This window comes from Marmota monax, unplaced genomic scaffold (genome assembly GCF_021218885.2).
Source record: "Marmota monax isolate L192 unplaced genomic scaffold, Marmota_monax_Labrador192_F-V1.1 WCK01_AAM20220418_F8-fsc00157, whole genome shotgun sequence".
NCBI lineage: Eukaryota > Metazoa > Chordata > Mammalia > Rodentia > Sciuridae > Marmota > Marmota monax.
This window is the reverse complement of record NW_026694573.1, coordinates 1,656,468-1,674,532: the sequence shown is the minus strand read 5'-3', so window position 1 is coordinate 1,674,532 and position 18,065 is coordinate 1,656,468. Positions and strand designations below refer to the sequence as shown.

At 43.6% G+C, this 18,065-nt stretch overlaps 2 protein-coding genes across 3 annotated transcripts in view; one reads left to right on the top strand and one right to left on the bottom strand.

The window, feature by feature from the left end:
- Positions 1–134: 134 nt before the first annotated feature.
- Positions 135–4,242, bottom strand: Slc7a4 (solute carrier family 7 member 4). Of its 2 annotated transcripts, none has more exons than XM_046421215.1 (5): positions 4,197–4,242; positions 2,499–3,520; positions 1,233–1,873; positions 850–958; positions 135–747 (listed from the first exon to the last, which is right to left on the bottom strand). In XM_046421215.1, exons 2-5 carry the CDS (start codon positions 3,478–3,480, stop codon positions 572–574), a joined length of 1,908 nt encoding a protein of 635 aa, XP_046277171.1. In that variant the 5' UTR covers positions 3,481–3,520; positions 4,197–4,242; the 3' UTR covers positions 135–571. The 2 variants fall into 2 exon arrangements, with proteins under 2 accessions (XP_046277171.1, XP_046277172.1); XM_046421216.2 differs by having other exon boundaries at positions 135–728.
- Positions 4,243–4,296: 54 nt separating this feature from the next.
- LOC124077018 (tubulin alpha-3 chain) overlaps positions 4,297–18,065 on the top strand; it is a 30,235-nt gene continuing 16,466 nt past the window's right edge. Inside the window, exons 1-2 of the mRNA XM_058571751.1 lie at positions 4,297–4,470; positions 17,009–17,336. Of these exons, the coding sequence (XP_058427734.1) occupies positions 17,334–17,336 (3 nt within the window). The 5' untranslated portion in view covers positions 4,297–4,470; positions 17,009–17,333. The remainder of the gene's footprint in view (positions 4,471–17,008; positions 17,337–18,065) is intronic.

The following is an 18,065-nucleotide window of genomic DNA, read 5'->3' as shown; positions in this document are numbered from 1 at the left end:
AATATTCTTGCCCGTTTGACCCCTATATGTCTGGTGTATGTTGCTTCCCTCTAAGTCAGGTAGGGAGTACTGGCCTGAGGGAGAATCCCTGAACCCAGGCCTGGCTGTGTCCCTGATTCAAGGTGGTCCCAAGGTAACCTTTGTAGAAGTTTCAGTCTTTATTATGGATTTGGAACAATTGCCCGATTCCCAAAGGTAGGTGAGGACTCAGTATCACAGAGAATTCCACAGTGGACATAGTGGTAACCATATGGCTGGCTGAACAGTTATTATTATGAATTCCTGGGGCTGCGACCTCTTCCCTGCCCACCCTACCTACCCACCCAAATAGCTGGAATTGATCAGAAACAGGAAGGTGCTGAGCAAGGAGTTCACTGCACCAACACTGGCCAAGACCCATTATCTGAAGACCAGAGAAATTTAGTATCTGGATTAGGGTCCTAAAGTCCTGAGAACCACCAGAGCCTACAAACCCAAGGTGTCCTGAACAGAAGCAGCTCCCAGCTCCTCTGGCCTCTTGAGGAGATGGAGAGAGCAAAACAATCATGAGTTAGCCTCACAGACTGGTCGGCTACTCCATGCAACCAGGCTCCTCAGCTGGTGGCTGGCTAGTGGGCTGCACAGCCTGCACTGTCTCTTCTAGGCTGCTGCTGGAGAATACCACATATCGTGTGGTGGTCAGCTCTGGTGGCTCCTGCTGGTTCGCTTTGCTGTGCCAAATGCCATAGCTGAAATACACAGCGAGTCCTGCAAGGTTGAAAAGAGCCTGAGGGATAGGACCCAGCCCTACCTGCCTTCTTTGTCCTCCCACTGTAGCACACTAGGTGTCCTAGCCTTGCCCCCACTCACCAATCAGCAGCCAGATGGAGAAGCGCAGCCAGGTCAGGTAGCTCAGCTTCAACATGAGGCAGATATTGAGGAGAATGCTCAGGGCTGGAGTCAAAGGCACCAAGGGGATCTGAGGGCATAAGGACAAGGCTGAGATGGACATTAGGAAAGACCTGCCAGCCCCGAGCCTGACTTCACAGAAATTTCATAGAGCCTCCATCTGTCTCTGGAAATTTTGGAGAGAATGTACTCCCTCACCATGAGGAAAGATGAATAAAGTGAGGATGGATGGATTGGCCTCCCCCAACCTCATGAGCCCTTGTTCATTATGGAATGGCAGAAAAAGAAGGGGCAAAGGGAGCTGGCTGGGGTAAGACTGAGCAGGTCCTGAATGGGGAAGCTACCTGAAAAGTGTCTTGCTGTTGCTGTTGCTGGTGAGCCCCCAGGACCAGAAGGCAAAGCAGAAACACAACACTGCTAATCAGGAGCAGCAAGATGTAGCCCCACCGTGGGAGGTGCAAGGCCGAGTCTCCGAAGACTAGCACACAGCCCAGGGTGATGGCTGAGATCACCAGGATGCTAAGTGCCCAAGTCACAGCAGCTCCAGGGTTACATCCATCAAGGAATCCCAGGTAGGGCCTCAGGGCTGGTCGAAGCTGCCCAGGCTCAGAAATTGAGGTTTGCACAGCACCTACTAGCTGTATGTGGTCTGAGAAAGAATCATACTTCTTGGCTGCAGGGCCAGGGCTGGCTGGGCCTGGGGAGCTGTGTGGAGAAACCTTCTGAAAACGTAGAATAATGATGCTGGTGGCCACAAAGGTGTAGGCCAATAGAGTGCCAATGGACAGGAACTGGACCAGCGCCTCAAGGTCCAGCAGCAGTGCCAGGAGAGCCATAAGGACACCAAACACCAAGATGCCCACCACGGGCACCTGTGTCCGGGGATGCACTCGGGCAAACACCTGGAAGAAGAGCCCATCTGCAGCCATGGCATAGACGATACGCGGCAGGGAGAAGAGGTTGCTGAGTAGAACGGTGTTCATGGCTGTAGCAGAGGGTAGGGCAATGGTCATCATGATAGTTAAACCTATCAGGGGTCACTGTTGGGGTCTGGGGCCTAGGTGGTTCCTTGGAGACACAGGGATGAGATTGTCTGGGCTTTTAGTATGAATGTGTATGAAGTACAAGATTATCATTCCCCCGCTCCAGGAATGGGGCACTCCAATTTAAGTCATAGGCCCACTGGAGAACCTGATAAAAACTGAGCCCCGTTGCCCAGGAGAAGGCTTGTAAGTACATGCCCAGAATTGACATTCTATGTACAATTTGGGGGGAGGAGCCCCATAGGAGGAGTCCTTCCAACAAGCCTAGGTGAAAGTCTCCAATAATTAGCACTTTCCCAGGCCCATTATGCAACTGGTAAGACTGAGGCATGGGTGGAGATTTTATTTTATTTTTTAAAAATATTTGTTCTTAAGTTTTAGGTGGACACAATATCTTCATTTTACATTTATGTGGTGCTGAGAATCGAACCCAGTGCTTCGTGCATGCTAGGCGAGCACTCTACCACTGAGTCACAACCCCAGCCCCAAGGTGGAGATTTTCTAAGAGGCTCAGGACAGGACCCCACTGCCCTGTTCTCTCCCACCTTTCCCAGAAGGACCCCTTACCGCAGATGGAGCCAGCTGCCACGATGAAGCCAGCCCAGCTGTAGCCCCGCCGGTAGAAGGCATCAGCAAGTGCTGAGTCAGGGTCTAGACTGTGCCAGGGCACCATGAGGGTTAGTACGGTGGAGACGAGGATATAGGCACCAGCTGCCAGGCCAAGGGAGATGGCAATGGCCATGGGCACAGCCCGCCGTGGGTTCTGGGCTTCCTCACTGGAGGCAGCAATGACATCAAAGCCCACAAAAGCATAGAAGCAGGTAGCAGTTCCTGCCATGATACCAGAGAAGCCAAAGGGTGCAAAGCCACCCTCCTCAGCACTCCAGTTGTGGGGGTGTGCAAGGATGAAGCCCAGGATGATGATGAAGATAATTACCATCAGGCTGATGGCTGAGAAGGTATGATTGAGCCAGGAGGAGACACGGACTCCACAGGAGACAAAAGCAGAAGCTAGAAGTAGGATGCCAGCAGCCAGGAAATCTGGGTAGCGGGCCAGGAAGGGCACCTGCCAGACACCCACTTGAGACTCAGTGAAGTTGCGAATGCCATGGCTAAAGATGGCATCCAGATAGCCACTCCAGGCACGGGCCACAGCAGCACCCCCAATAAGGTATTCTAGGAGCACATTCCAGCCTATGAGGAAGGCCCACACCTCGCCCATGGACACATAGGTGAATAGGTATGCAGAGCCTGTGCGGGGTACACGTGCTCCAAATTCTGCATAGCATAGGGCTGCCAGCAGGGAGGCCACAGCAGCCACACCAAAGGACAAGAGTACAGCAGGACCAGCCATATTCTTGGCCACGGTACCCGTGAGCACATAGAGGCCTGAGCCTACCATGCCACCCACACCCAGCAGGGTCAGGTCCAAGGTAGACAGGCAGCGCTGCAGAGACGTCTCCATGCTGGAATCCTCCAGAGGCTTCAGTCGATTCAGCTTCTGGCAGAAGTGTGCCAAGCTAGCAGCACTGTGCAGTCCCCAGGCCATAATGGGTAGTTAAGAGGTGCACCAAACTAGCCACTGGAATCTAGTAGGGTCAGACAGAGGGAAATGACAAGTTGTTCAGCCAGGTACTAGCCAACCTTCAGTTCCTTCTGTACTGCCTCTCCCCAGTGCTCTTCTTATCTTAGCTCTGGAGACCTAGGACACCTGCATCATGGGCTTGCTGGAGGGTTGGGATGGGACAGGAGTCAGGCCAGAGGACAGGAGGTTACAAGGAAGCCTGGAGGTCCTGTCTGCCTTTAGGGCAGTGGAGAGGATAAGGCAAAGCCCCACATGGGTACCAGCTAGGTAGTCCTGAGGGTAGGGAAAGCCAGAGTCTGGGAAGAGCTCTGTGGTCTGAGATCCAAGAGCAAGGTGAAATGGGAGGCTTCCTGGGAGCTGGGCCAGGAAGTCGAGACCCGGAACAGGAGCAGCTCAGGAGCAGCTGTGCAACCAGGGACGGGGCTCAAGTGACCACCTGGCCTCAAAGAATGGCAATCACCCCCCACTGGGCAGGCCAGAATATCAGCGGCTGTGAAGCTGGGGCTCCCTGGGCCCTGAGCTCCGGATCCGGAGCTAAGACCCGGTGCACCTGCTGGCGCTCTGACACTCGCGGCTGCCGCCACCGCCCCAGCCAGCTGCGCGAGACCCTGTGCCCAGAAATCAGAGCTTTCAGCTGCTCTCCGCCCGAGCCCATCCGCGCAAGACCCGATGCAACCCACCTGCTGTCGCCACCACAGCCACCGCTCTGAGCTCTGTGCCCGCCCCTCTTGCTAACTCCGCCTGCGCGCAGGGCTCTCCCCCGCCCCCAGGCGCTGGATTCTACCAGCAGCTCTGCCACTCGCACTCCCTGGAGGACCCAGCACCGGGCTTTACCTGCTATTACACACCCAAATAGCCCACCCTACCTACACCTCACATGATCAAGACCAGAGCTCACTGGGTTCTAGAGTATCTCTATCACTGACACACAGAGGAGGAATTCCAAGTCACCAGGTAAGTGACTAGCCGCCTTCACTGAGGGCCAAGTGACGTCCCTGGGTAAGAATCCTACCCTGCTTCCACTGTACCTGATACCATCCTTGATCATTCATCCCAAAACATTTACTCCATCCAGCTGGGCATCATCCAAGCCCCCCAACACAAGATGATGTTTGGTCTGCATCTTTGGGCACTGTGAGATGTGGTTATGGGTCTGGCTGAGGGGCCCTGACCTCTCAACTACAATGGGATGGCAGGAAGTCACCCCCCATGCTTTGACAGGAGAGTGCAGCCTTTTGGGAGTGTTCTATAAATTAGCAAAATTCACACTGGGTGCTCTGAGCCTCCAGCTACAGATAATGTCCTATAAGTAGGCAAGCATTCTCCAGAGGCAACAGGCAGTCCTCCATTGGGGGTACCCCTAGAGCCCCTCAGATGCCAATAGCAGCCTCTCCTCATCTAGGAGCACCTGGCAGTTTTTGAAGAACCATGGGGGACCATAATGGCAACTCCCCACTCAAGAGTACTTCATACCATTCTCCACACCATGAGGAAATCCATGTGTGTTACCATCAGACTCCCCTCAGGTTAATTTATTCTTGGAGCCAAGAGGTCTTTTTCTGTTTTCACTCATTTCTTTGAAAATGAAAAAAGTTAATCCCAGCCTCTTGGAAGGCTGAAGTATGAGGATCGAAAGTTTAAGGCCAGCCTGGGCAAGTTAGAAGACCCTGTCACAAAATATTAAAAGGGCAGCTGGGGTTCCTGGTGTGGTGGTGCACACCTGTAATCAGTGACTAGGGAGGCTGAGGAAGGAGGATAGCAAGTTCAAAGCCAGACTCAACAACTTAGGGAAACCCTATCTTTGGGAAAAAAAAAAAGGTGGGGATGTAGCATAGTGGTAGAGTATTCCTGGGTTCAATCTTCAGTACAAAAAAAGGAAGGAAAATAAAAAGAAAGAGAAAAAGTTAGTGTAATAAGGTATTTACTTGTTCCCAGCAAAATGATAACAACCCAGCCAAACCAAACAGAACCAAAGCAGGCATCTGCTCCCCACAAAAACTTTATATGTGTTTTCAGGTTGGATCTTAGCCTGCTGCCTGTATAGCCTGGTAGACTAGTGACAGGATAGTGGACTCCCAGACAAGGTGACACCCCTTGGAACACTCTGCTTTAGCAAACCCCCTTGGTCTATTCAAATATTTGCTGATTCTATTGTCCTGAGGAACTGTTCAGATAGGCTCCCACTTCCTGTCTGATATCTCCTTTAACCCACTGCCATAATGCCTAAACTTAACTGAGCAGATGTCCCTTGTCCTGAAATGCCTCCACTTAAGTCTAGAAAAGTGTATTTCAGAACAAGAGACTTGAAAACTTTATAATGGAAGTTCCCCTAAGGTTTACTAACAACCATGTTAAAGCTGGAATGCAGTTTTTGAGCAGTTTAACCACTGAGCCACATCCCCAGCCCTATTTTGTATTTTATTTAGAGACAGGGTCTCACTGAATTGCATAGCACCTCAGTTTTGCTGAGGCTGGCTTTGATCCTCCTATCTCAGCCTCCCAAGCCTCTAGGATTACAAGCGTGCGCCTGGCCCTCAGCTTTTTTTAATATTTTACTTAGGGCCTTGCTAACCTGCTAAGTCTGGCTTTGAACTCTGGATCCTCATGCCTGAGCCTCCGAAGCCTCTGGGATTATAGGCATGTGCCACAACGCTCGGCTCAATTAGATTTATATACACTAGCAATGAACTATTCCAAAATGAAATTAAGAAAACAAATTTGTTCATATTACACTAAAAAGAATAAGATACCTAGAATAAATTTATTTACAAAAATACTAAGATATGCTGGGCACAGTGGTGCACACCTCTAATCCCAGCTACTTGAGAAGCTGAGGCAGCAGGATTGCAAGTTCAAGGCCAGCTTCTGCAAATTTAGCAATAAACTGTCTCAAAATATAAATAGGGATATAGTTTAGTGGCAAAGTGCCCCTGGGTTTAATCTCAAGCATCAGTGGGGGAAAAAAAACTAATAAATTTAACTAAATGTAAAATATGTACATTGGAAATTGTTAAATATTGTTAAATTAAAGACAGCCTAAAAAATGGATGTTCCATGTTCATAGAATGGAAGACTCTTCTTTGACGACCTTTTTTTCCTTTTTTTTCCTTTTGTTTTTTCATTAAGCAAGTGTTGTGCCACTGAACCACATTCCCAGCACAAGTGTCAGACTTTGAATTGTTAAAATGGCAGTATTCTCCCAAATTAGTCCATGGCTCAGTGAAATTCCTATCAAAATCCCAACTGCCTATTTTGCAGAAATTATTAAGCTCATCCCAAAGTTCATATTGAAATGCAATGGACCCAAAATAGCCAAAACATTTTTGAAAAAGAACAAAATTGGGGCTGGTGCTTGCCTAGCATGTGTGAGGCCCTGGGTTCAATCCTCAGCACCACAAGAAAATAAATAAATAAAATAAAAGGTATTGTGTCCAACTTAAAAAAAAAAGAACAAAATTGGAGGATTCACAATTCTTAGTTTCTAAATTGTCTACAAAGTTATAGTCATCAAGACTGTGGTATTGATATATGGGTAGACAAAAATTAATGGAATATGATTGAGAATCTAGAAATAAATCCTTAGGTTTATGAACAGTTGATTTTTTTTTTAGAGAGAGAGAGAATTTTTTTGAATATTTATTTTTTAGTTTTCGGCAGACACAACATCTTTGTTTTGTATGTGGTGCTGAGGATCAAACCCGGGCCGCACGCATGCCAGGCGAGCGTGCTACCGCTTGAGCCACATCCCCAGTCCCAACAGTTGATTTTTTAAAAAATATTTATTTACTTTTTAGTTGTAGTTGGACACAATATCTTTATTTTATTTATTTATTTTTATATGGTGCTGAGGATCGAACCCAGGGCTTCACACGTGCTAGGCAAGTGCTCTACCACTGAGCCATAACCCCAGCCCAACAGTTGATTTTTTAAAAAATAGGTTTTATTTATCAGAGACATTTTAGTCTCATAGTAATACTGAGTAGAAAGTACAGAGAGTTCCCATATACTCCCTGTCCCCAGATACACAATTTTTTTCACTATTGATTTCCAGCACCAGAGTGGTACGCTTGTTACAATTGGTGAACTTACATTGACACATTAATAAAAGTCCAAAGTCCATACCTCATATTAGGGTTCATTCCTGGTGTTTCACATTCTATGGATTTAGACAAATGTATAACAACATCCATATATAATTATGGTATCATGCAGAATAGTTTCACTCCCCTAAAAGTTCTCTGTGATCTACCTATTCATCCTTCCTTCCCCTCAATCCCTGGGAACACCTAATCATTTTTATTGTCTCCATAGTTTTGGGGCTAGGGTTGTGGCTCAGTGGTAGAGCGTTTGCCTAACATGTGAGGCACTGGGTTCTGTTCTCAGCACTGCATATAAATAAATAAACAAATAAAGGTCCACAGTTTTGCCCTTCCCAGGGTGTCATATAGTTGGAATTATACAGCATGTAACTTTTTCAGATTGTCTTTTTTTTGGGGGGGGGTATTAGGGATTGAACTCAGGGCACTTGACTGCTGATCCACATCCCCAGCTTTGTTTTGTATTTTATTTAGAGACAGGGTCACACTGAGTTGCCTAGCACCTTGCTTTTATCTGAGGCTGGCTTTGAACTCTCGATTCTCCTGTCTCAGCCTCCCCAGCTGCTGGGATTATAGGCATGTGCCACCATGCCTGGCTTCACATTGGCTTTTTTTTTCCCCCACTTAGTAACAGGCATTTAAAATTCCTCCATGCCGGGCTGGGGATGTGGCTCAAGCGGTAGCGCGCTCGTCTGGCATGCATGCGCCCAGGTTCGATCCTTAGCACCACATACAAATAAAGATGTTGTGTCTGCTGAAAAAACTAAAATATAAATATTATAAAAAAATAAATATTAAAAAATATTCTCTCTGTCTCTTTAAAAAAAAAATTCCTTCATGCCATAAGGCACAGTGGCACACATGTGTAATCCCCCAAATTGGGAGGCTGAGAGGCTGAGATGGGAGGATCCAAAGTTCAAGGCCAGGGGCTGGGGCTGGGGCTCAGTGGTAGAGCCAAGGCTCTGGGTTCAATCCTTAGTACCACATAAAAATAAATAAATAAATAAATAAATAAATAAAATAAAGGTATTGTGTCCAACTACAACTAAATAAGTTCAAGGCCAGCAACAACAACCCTGTTTCAAAATAAAAAATAAAAAGGACTGGGTGCTGAGCATGGTGGTGCACACCTGTAATCACAGCTGCTCGAAAGGGAGGCCGAGGCAGGAGGATCACAAGTTCAAAACCCGCCTCAGCAAAATCAAGGTGCTAAGCAACTCAGTGAGACCCTGTCTCTAAATAAAATACAAAACAGGGCTGGGGATGTGACTCAGTGGTTGAATGCCCCCTGAGTTCAATCCCTGGTACAAAAAAAAAGTCTTTCATGCCTTTTTATAGCTTGATAGTTCATTTCTATATAATATTGACTAATATTTAATGATCTGGATGTACTATAATTTATTTACCCATTCACCTACTGAAGGACATATTCAATTGTCTTCAGGTTTTGACAGTTATGAATAATGCTGCTATAAACATTCATGTGCAGGCTTTTGTGTGGACATGTTTTCAACTAATTTGGATGAATAACAAGAATGATTGCTAGATTTATATTGAGAACATGTTTAGTGCTGGGGTTGTGGCTCAGTAGTAGAGTGCTCACCTGGCACGTGTGAGGCACTGGGTTTGATCCTCAGTACCACATAAAAATATATACAAATGAAATACAAATAAAATACTCTTTTTTTAAAAAAAAGAGTATGCATAATTTTCTTTTTTTATATATTTATTTTTTAGTTTTTTAGGTGGACACGACATCTTTATTTTATTTTTATGTGGTGCTAAGAATCGAACCCAGTGCCTCATCCATGCTAGGCGAGCGCACTACCACTTGAGCCACATCCCCAGCCCAAGTATGCTTAATTTCTAAGAAGCTACCAAAATGTCTTCCACAGTGTCTGTACCACCTTGCATTGCCACCACCAATGAGTTCCGGTTGCTCCATGTCCACACCAGCATTTGGTATTATCAGTGTTCTGGATTTTGGTCATTCTTGTAGGCATATGGTATATGATAGCATCTCATTATTGTTTTATTTTGCATTTTCCTAATGAAATGTAGTGTTGAGCATCTTTTCATATGTTTATTTGCTACTGTGTGTGTTCTTTGGTGAGACGTCTATTCAGATCTTTTGTTTTTGCTCAATTTATAATGGTTGTTCATTTATTTTTCTTCTCTCCTTTCCCCCCTTCCTTCCTTCCTACCTTCCTTCCTTCCCTCCCTTTCTCTTTCTCTCCTCTCTCTCTCTCTTTCTATGTGCTGCTGGGGATTAAACCCAGGGGTATTCAAGCACTGTGCTACATCCCCAGCATTTTTTGTTCGTTTGTTTTTTGAAACAAGTACTCTCCAAGTTACCCAAGCTGGGCTCAAACTTCTGATCCTCCTGTTTCAGCTTTCCAAATTGCTGAGATTACAGAAGTATGCCACCATGCCTGGCTTGATAGGTTGTTCATTTTCTTACTGTCAAGTTTGAAGAATTCTTTGTATATTCTTTGTATATTTTGGATAATAGTCCTTTATCAGATGTGACTTTTGCAAATATTTTCTCCCAGCTTGCCTTCTCATTCTCTTGATGGACAATTGATTTTTTTTTTTTTATTTGTACCGAGGATTGAACTCAGGGGCACTGGACCACTGAGCCACATCCCCAGCCCTATTTTGCATTTTACTTAGAGACAGGGTCTCACTGAGTTGCTTTAGCACCTCAATTTTGCTGAGACTGGCTTTGAACTCATGATCCTCCTGCCTCAGCCTCCCAAGCTGCTGAGATTATAGCGTGCGCCACCATGTCTGGCTTGGACAATTGATTTTTTAAAAATATTTTTTAGTTGTAGATGGACACAATGCCTTTATTTTGTTTATTTATTTTTATGTGGTGTTGGGGACTAAACCCAGTGCCTTACATGTGCTAGGCAAGTGCTCTCCCACTGAGCTACACCCTCAGCCCTGACAATTGATTTTTTAAAAATTTATTTAGTTGTAGATGGATACAATACATTTATTATTTATTTATTCATTGTTATGTGGTACTGAGGATTAAACCTAGTGCCTCACACATGCTAGGCAAGCACTCTACACCACTGAGCCACAACCACAGCCCCCCATCCCCCAACATTTTTTTTTCTTTTTTTCAGTACCGGGATTGAACTCAGGGGCACACATCCCAAGCCCTATTTTGTATTTCATTTAGAGATAGGGTCTCACTAAGTTGCTTAGCACCTTGCTTTTGCTGAGGCTGGCTTTGGATTCATGATCCTCCTGCCTCAGCCTCCCGAGCCACTGGGAGTACAGGCTCGGCCAGACAATAGGTTTTTTTTTTTTTTACTTGTAGATGAACACACAGTACCTTTATTTATTTTTATGTGGTGCTGAGGATCAAACCCAGTGCCTCACACATGCAGGGCAAGTACACTGCACTACAATCCCAGTCCCTAACAATTGATTTTTTTTTTTTAGTTTTTAAAAAATATTTGTTTAGTTATATGTGGGCACAATATCTTCATTTTGTTTATTTATTTTTATGTGGTGCTGAGGATAGAACCCAGGGTCTCACACTTTCGAGGCAAGCGCTCTACTGCTGAGCCACAACCCCAGCCCTGACAATTGATTTTTGAGAAGGGGAAAGAGTAGTCTTTTCAACAAACTGTACACATGCAAATTAATCCCCTACTTCCTATCACATACAAAAATTAATTAAAATCTAATACCTAAATATAGAGGCTAGTACTATAAAAAGTCTTAGGGAAAAAATAGGGTTTAATCTCCATGATCTTGGATTAGGCAATGATTTCTTAAATATGATGCCAAAAGTTCAAGCAACCAAAGAAAAGTGGAGATAACTTAAGCGTTTTTAAAATAGAAAACTTCAAAGTGTAACACTGAGAAAATGAAAAGGCGTGAAGCCCTGAGTTCAACCCAGCACACCCTTGCAAAAAGAAAGTGAAAGGATAAAGCACAGAACAGGAGAAAATGTTTGAAAATAATATATCTGATAGGTTGCTTGTATCCTAGAATATGTAAAGCACTCAAATTAAGCAACAAAAAGATAAACAGTACAATTTAAAAGTGGGTAAAGGATCTGAAGGAAACATTTCTCCCAAGAAAATATACAAATATCTAATAAGCATAGAAAAACTCTTGACATCATTAGTTATTAGGGAAACACAAATCTCCCACAATGACACACCACTTAGTAGTGAATATTAAGATAGAGTAACAAAGTCAGATAATAAGTGTTGGAGACAAAATGGAATTGTTGGAAACTTCATACTCTATTGAGGGGAATGCAGCTGTTTTGGAAAGTTGGGTAGTTCTTCAAATTTTTAAACATTAAGGTTCTTTATTATACAGTCATTTGCTTCCAGGGATGTATATCCAAGAGAAGTGAAAATACATGTCCATACAAAACTTGTATGCAAATTTTCATAGCACTGTTAGTCATAATGCATAAAAACTCATTCTATGGTTTGGATAATTCTCCCCCAAAGGTTCATATGTTAACTGCTTGGTAAAACTGGGCACAGTGGCATATACCTGTAATCTGGTCAACTTGGGACTGAGGCAGGAAGAACTCAAGTTCAAGGCCAGCCTGGGCAGCTGAGCAATACCTTGTCTCAAAATAAAAATAAAAAGGGCTGGGAGTATAGCTCAGTGGTAGAACACTTTCCTAGCATGCATGAGGCCCTTATCTTCTATCCCAAGAACTGCAAGGAAATAAATAAATAAATACACAAATAAATAGCTATTTCTATGGTCTTTATATTTGTCTCCTTTTGGTCCTTTCTTCTGCATGAAAATTCCAATTCCTTTACATTAATACTTCAAGTAACTAATCGAAGTGGTGCTTTTCTTCTATGGAGCAAAACAATTAAAAATTTATCACTATAGCCTGTTGACTAGTTAAATTAAAAACACTTGAAAACATACTACAGTGACGCAGCCACAACAATGTTTATAGCAGCTCAATTTACAGTAGCCAAACTATGGAACCAACCTAGGTGCCCCTCAACAGATGAATGTATAAAGAAAATGTGGTATATATACACAATGGAATATTATTCCGCCATAAAGAAAAATGAAATTATGGCATTTGTCAGTAAATGGATGGAACTAGAGAATATCATGATAAGTGAAATAAGCCAGTCCCCCAAAACCAACCAGGCACAGCGGCACACACCTGTAATCCCAGTGGCTCGGAAGGATGAGGCAGGAGGATTGGGAGTTCAAAGCCCCTCAGCAACTTAATGAGGCACTAAGCAACTTGGTAAGACCCTGTCTCTAAATAAAATACAAAAATGGGCTGGGGATGTGAATCAGTTGTTAAGTGCCCCTGGGTTCAATCCCTGGTACCAAACAAACAAACAAACAAAAAAGCAACCAATGGCCAAATGTTCTCTCTGATATGCAGATGCTAACATATAATAAGGTAGGGGAGGAGAAAGAATGTAAATTCAGTGGATTAGACAAAGGGGAATGAAGGGAAGGAAGGGGAGATGGGAATAGGAAAAACAGTAGAATGAATCAGACATAACTTCCCTTTGCTCATATATGAATACACAGCCAGTGTAATTCCACATTGTGTACAACCAGAATGGGATCATAATTAGAATGGGTTGTACTCCCTGTATGTAGAATATGTCAAAATACACTCTACTGTCATATATGTCTAAAAAAAAAAAGCATCTGAAAAAACAGAACGTGCAGGATAACCCTGACCTTCATGTTATTTCTTTGAAGCAGATTAAATTCCCATGTGAAAGATACAACATCCTTAACCTTGAGTTTGAGAAATTGAGATGAGAGAATTCTACACAGACTTTGTTAAAAATAGCCCTATCTTTTAAGTATCCCCACATAATTGAGCTGCCTCTTCACAACTTACTATTCTTTGACCAATTCAGTATATAAGTAATTGCTTCTTTGAGTCTTCATTTTCATATGAGGGCTCCTGGGCCATGTAAAACTGGTATCATAATTTGGTACACTCTTCTCCTGTTAATCTGTCTTATGTCAATTTAATTCTCAGGCCCATAAGAGACCCCAAGAAGATGGAATTAGAGTTTTACTGTCCCTACAGTTTCTGGCAAGAGAATAGGATCCTAAAAGTCTGGGGTGTTCCCATTTGCTCTGGAGACTGCAGATAGGATCCTGGAAAAACTGCCAAAGCCAGAAGAAGGTAGAAATTCTTATCAAAGTTAGCACTACTGGAGTTCATTCTGGAATGCCTGATTGTGAGAGGAAGGTAAATTTTTTTCCTTGTCTTTTCCTTTCCAAATTAATTTTGCCAGGAAAAAAACATTTGTAAGAATGAACTCTTTGGGCTGGGGTTGTAGCCCAGTGGTAGAACACCTTCCTAGCATGTGTGAGGCACTGGGTTCGATTCTTGGCACCTCATATAAATAACTAAAATAAAGATCCATTGACAATTGAAAAATATTTTTTAAAAGAATGAATTCTAATTTGGAGTGAACATCTTTATATACAGAGTTACGAAAACTTGTGCTGTAAATGAGTAATAATGAGTGTAATACATTCCACTATTGTCATGTATGTAAAAAATAAATTTAAAAAGGAATGAATTTTTTTGAATTTTTGCTCTGTGAATTTGGTTCTGAGTACCCATTGCTTATTGATCCATAGCCTCCCAGGAATCCCCCTTGTTTCTTTTGTCTTTGTCTTCTGTGTGGTTTATATCATGAGCAGGAAAAGATAAGATTCTCCTTTTGTTTTATGTCTTGAGATCTTGACTTTGTGACCAAAACAGATAATCATTCTGGTCTTCACCAGCTAAGGGGTGCAGTTTGTCATGCTGGTACCAGGCAGCTAGCCAGCTGGAATCAGTAACACAAAGGATCTCTTTGTCCAAAGGTATCAGTTCTCAGGGGAGTTTGTCTTAATTATCTCCAATCTTCCTTGCCTTGTTAACAATGAGGGTCTTTGCTATCTAAGCCTATTTTGGAGGAGATTTTGAATCTTAAAACAGACTGCATCTTTTGCACTTTGAAATGCACTTGTGTCCATAGTTTGTTGAACCATAGAAGGCCTCTTGGTTTCAAGTCATAAAGACTCACAAAGTAAGTATATATTTGAAGATTTAGAGTTTTGTATCTAAAAGATTGTGGGGTTTTTTGTTTGTTTGTTTTTCTTTGTTTTTTTTTTTCTTTTCTTTTTTTCTTTTTGCAGTGCTAGGCAAATGCTTTACCACTGAGCTACAACCCCATCCCACTTCCTTCCTTCCTCCTTCTCTGTCTCCCTTCCTCCTTCCCTCTTTTCCTGCTCTTTCTTTTCTTTTCAGTGCTGGGGATCAAACTCAGGATCTTGTACATGCCAGGCAAACATTTTACTACTCAGGTATATTCCCGGGCCCAAGTGCTTTCCCTCCCTCCCTCCCTCCCTCCCTCCCTTCCTTCCTTCCTTCCTTCCTTCCTTCCTCCCGCTTCCAAAAATCTATCCTCTTGGTACATATAGAAAGATCAAATTTTAAAAGGCACACAAAGGAATATATAATGGTTATGTGAGAAATAGAAAGTCTAGGGGTCCATTTTCAGAATATAGTATTCAGCCTTAATTAGGTCCAATTATAGTAGTTCTTCCCTTTTGCCTGCCCTAATTCTAAAATTAGCCAATTGTGTAGATTGTTCCATTGTGTTCTCCAATCAGGGTGAAGGGCAGTGAAGCATTAGGTATATAAACTAGGGGGATTGTGCACCCAGGAGGGTTTGCTAACCAGGTTCCTGTAACATACTATTCTGGCAGAAGTAAAGGTTTGCTTTACCCACCCGCTTTTGAGCACACGTTTGATTTCTTGGGGTATCTGGTTATTTCTAACAGTTAGCTTTATGAGTCCCTTAGCAAGATTAAAGAACAAAAATTAGATATAGAAGAAAAGTTTAAGTTTTTATCTATTATAAATTCTCCTATTATGCCCACCTTTGTTGCCCTTTACTTCTGATTGCTTGTCCTTAACCTCCCCAGAAGATCTTTTGGATATTTGGGCCCCTAGATCAAATGTCTTGTCAATATCTTGTCTTATCTCTTTAGCAAATTCCTTTCACTCCTAAAATTCCTCCCAATTTCTCTAAATATCCTTTAAACACCTAGATGCCTACTTTAGCTTCCTTTTCCCTGTAAAATTTACAGGAAGCATGCCAGCCTGAACTCCAGGCCCAAGATATACAAGTTATTTATGTAAATGCTGACAGCCAGAAGATAAGCCTGACAGACTCCAAGAACATGCAACCAAGTTTGCTTTTCTGTATCATACATATCCTCCTACTACATGAGGTTCTGTAATCAAACTTCAGCACCTCTAATTCTTTCTGTATTTTTGGCCCAATCTCTCTCTCTCTCTCTCTCTCTCTCTCTCTCTCTCTCTTTGTTCAAACTAAGATCTGTACTTGGTAAGCAAGCATGCTATCACTGAGTTACATCCCAAGTCCTTAATTTAGAATCTTTAAGAGGGAGAGCATCTCTTCAATGATTAGGAGCGATACAAAGTAGAAGTAACTAACCCCTGAGTTCAATCCCTGGTACCAAAAAAATATGTGAATAAAAAGTTGTTTCAGGGGGCTGGGGTTATGGCTCAGCAATAGACCACTTGCCTAACACATGTGAGATGCTGGGTTCGATCCTCTGCACCACATAAAAATAAATAAATAAAATGAAGGTATTGTGTCCAACTACAACCAAAAAACAAATACACACACACACACACACACACACACACAGAGAATGATTCAAATAAGATAGAACTGAAAAGATAAAAGTTGAAAAAATAGAAAGCAAAAGAGAAAGAGAGATTCTTTTGTGTGTGTGCTGCTGGGATTGTACCCAGGGCCTTGTGCATGTGAAGCAAGCACTCTACCAACTGAGCTATATCCCCACCCCCAAAAGAGAAGATCTGTATGTTCATGATGACTAAGTTCAATAAATTCATTATAAGAGTTATTTAAATGACCGAAGCTGGGCACAGTGGCCTGTAATTCTAGTGACTTGGGAGGCTGAGACAAGTTCCAGAGGAAAGCAAGTTCAAGGTCAGCCTCAGCAATTTACTGAGCAATTTAGTGAGACCCTATCCCCCCAAAAAATATTTAAAAAGGTCTATGTGGCTGAGCATGCTGGGTTCAATTGATCATGTGACCAAACAAGAGTGGGTTGCATAGGGACTTAAGATTCTTATCAGCCTACTATACTAATAACATCATCAGCACCTGTAACAGATTGCCAAGTAGTCCTTATGTATAGTTGCATAAAGCTGAGCCTGCAAAGTCTTTTACTAGATATCCACTTTGTAATCCAGACGCCCAGTAAAGCTTGGTAGAGGCGGATTTTTGCAGAAGAATAGATAGGGTTCGTGTGGAATAGGCAACTGTAATATGTCCCTCTCCCCTAAGCAGAGTTCCTTCTTGGTCCGGTGGCCAACCCTTAGATGGCATCAACACCGCAAGCCCAGGCCCACCTCTCCTCGCCAATGATGCAGTAGGATTTCCCGCCTAAAGTGAAGACCAATCAGAAGGATTTGCTTTGCCATGCAAGGAAGATGGCCCATCACGATTGGGGGCTCAGCCTGCGGCCCCGCCCTGGAGCTGTTGGAGCCAATGGCAGTCATGCAGACGATGAGCCAATCAGGGCCTGGCATACTGCGTGGCAGTCCGCAGTTGAGCGTGGAGCGTTGATCTGAGAGAAGGTGAGAAGGCAACGTGCTGCTAGGAGGAAGTTATCATGGTAAGTACTTGGCTGGAGGGTTTGGGATGGCTTGGGAGGGACATCTGTGATGTGGGAGACCAGAGTGAATCTGAGCAGTGGCAAGGCCACTGAGGACTGCTCCTGGGAGGCCGCGCTGCCTCTTGCCCGAGAAGCATGGATTTCGGGCTGTACTTGAGCATACAACGGCCGGTGCCCACTGCCCTTTGCCTTTCCCAGGCTCGCCAGGCAGAAACCAAGAAAGCTTCCCACCTTTCCTTCCCTAACAGAGTTGTCCGTAAAGCTATGAGCTCCTCACGAGGGCATTTACAAATATAGGTAGTATTTACAACGTCTTTACGAAAGAATAATGGGAAAACCTCCATTAGAGTTTTGTTGTTTATACTTCCAGTTTAAAAAAAATGCAAAACCAAACAAACGGGAATAGATATGGTTATTCTCGTCCCCCTTTTTTTGTACTAGAGGTAACTTTGCTTTTTCCTCGTGCAAAAAAAAGTCTGCTGGTGCAGTGGTGAATGCCTGTAGTCTCAGCTACTTGGGAGGCTGAGGCAGGAGAATCACTTGAGCCTAAAAATTTGAGAACAACCTGAGCAACATAGTGAAAGCCCCAGTAGGCTTTCTCGGAATTGGCATATGAAGATCTGCATTGTTAGCCAGGTGCGGTATTGTAATCAGAGCAACTCAGGCTGAGGCAGGAGGCCAGCCTGGGCAATCTAGCGATCTGAGGAGCCCATTTCAAAATAAAAAAAT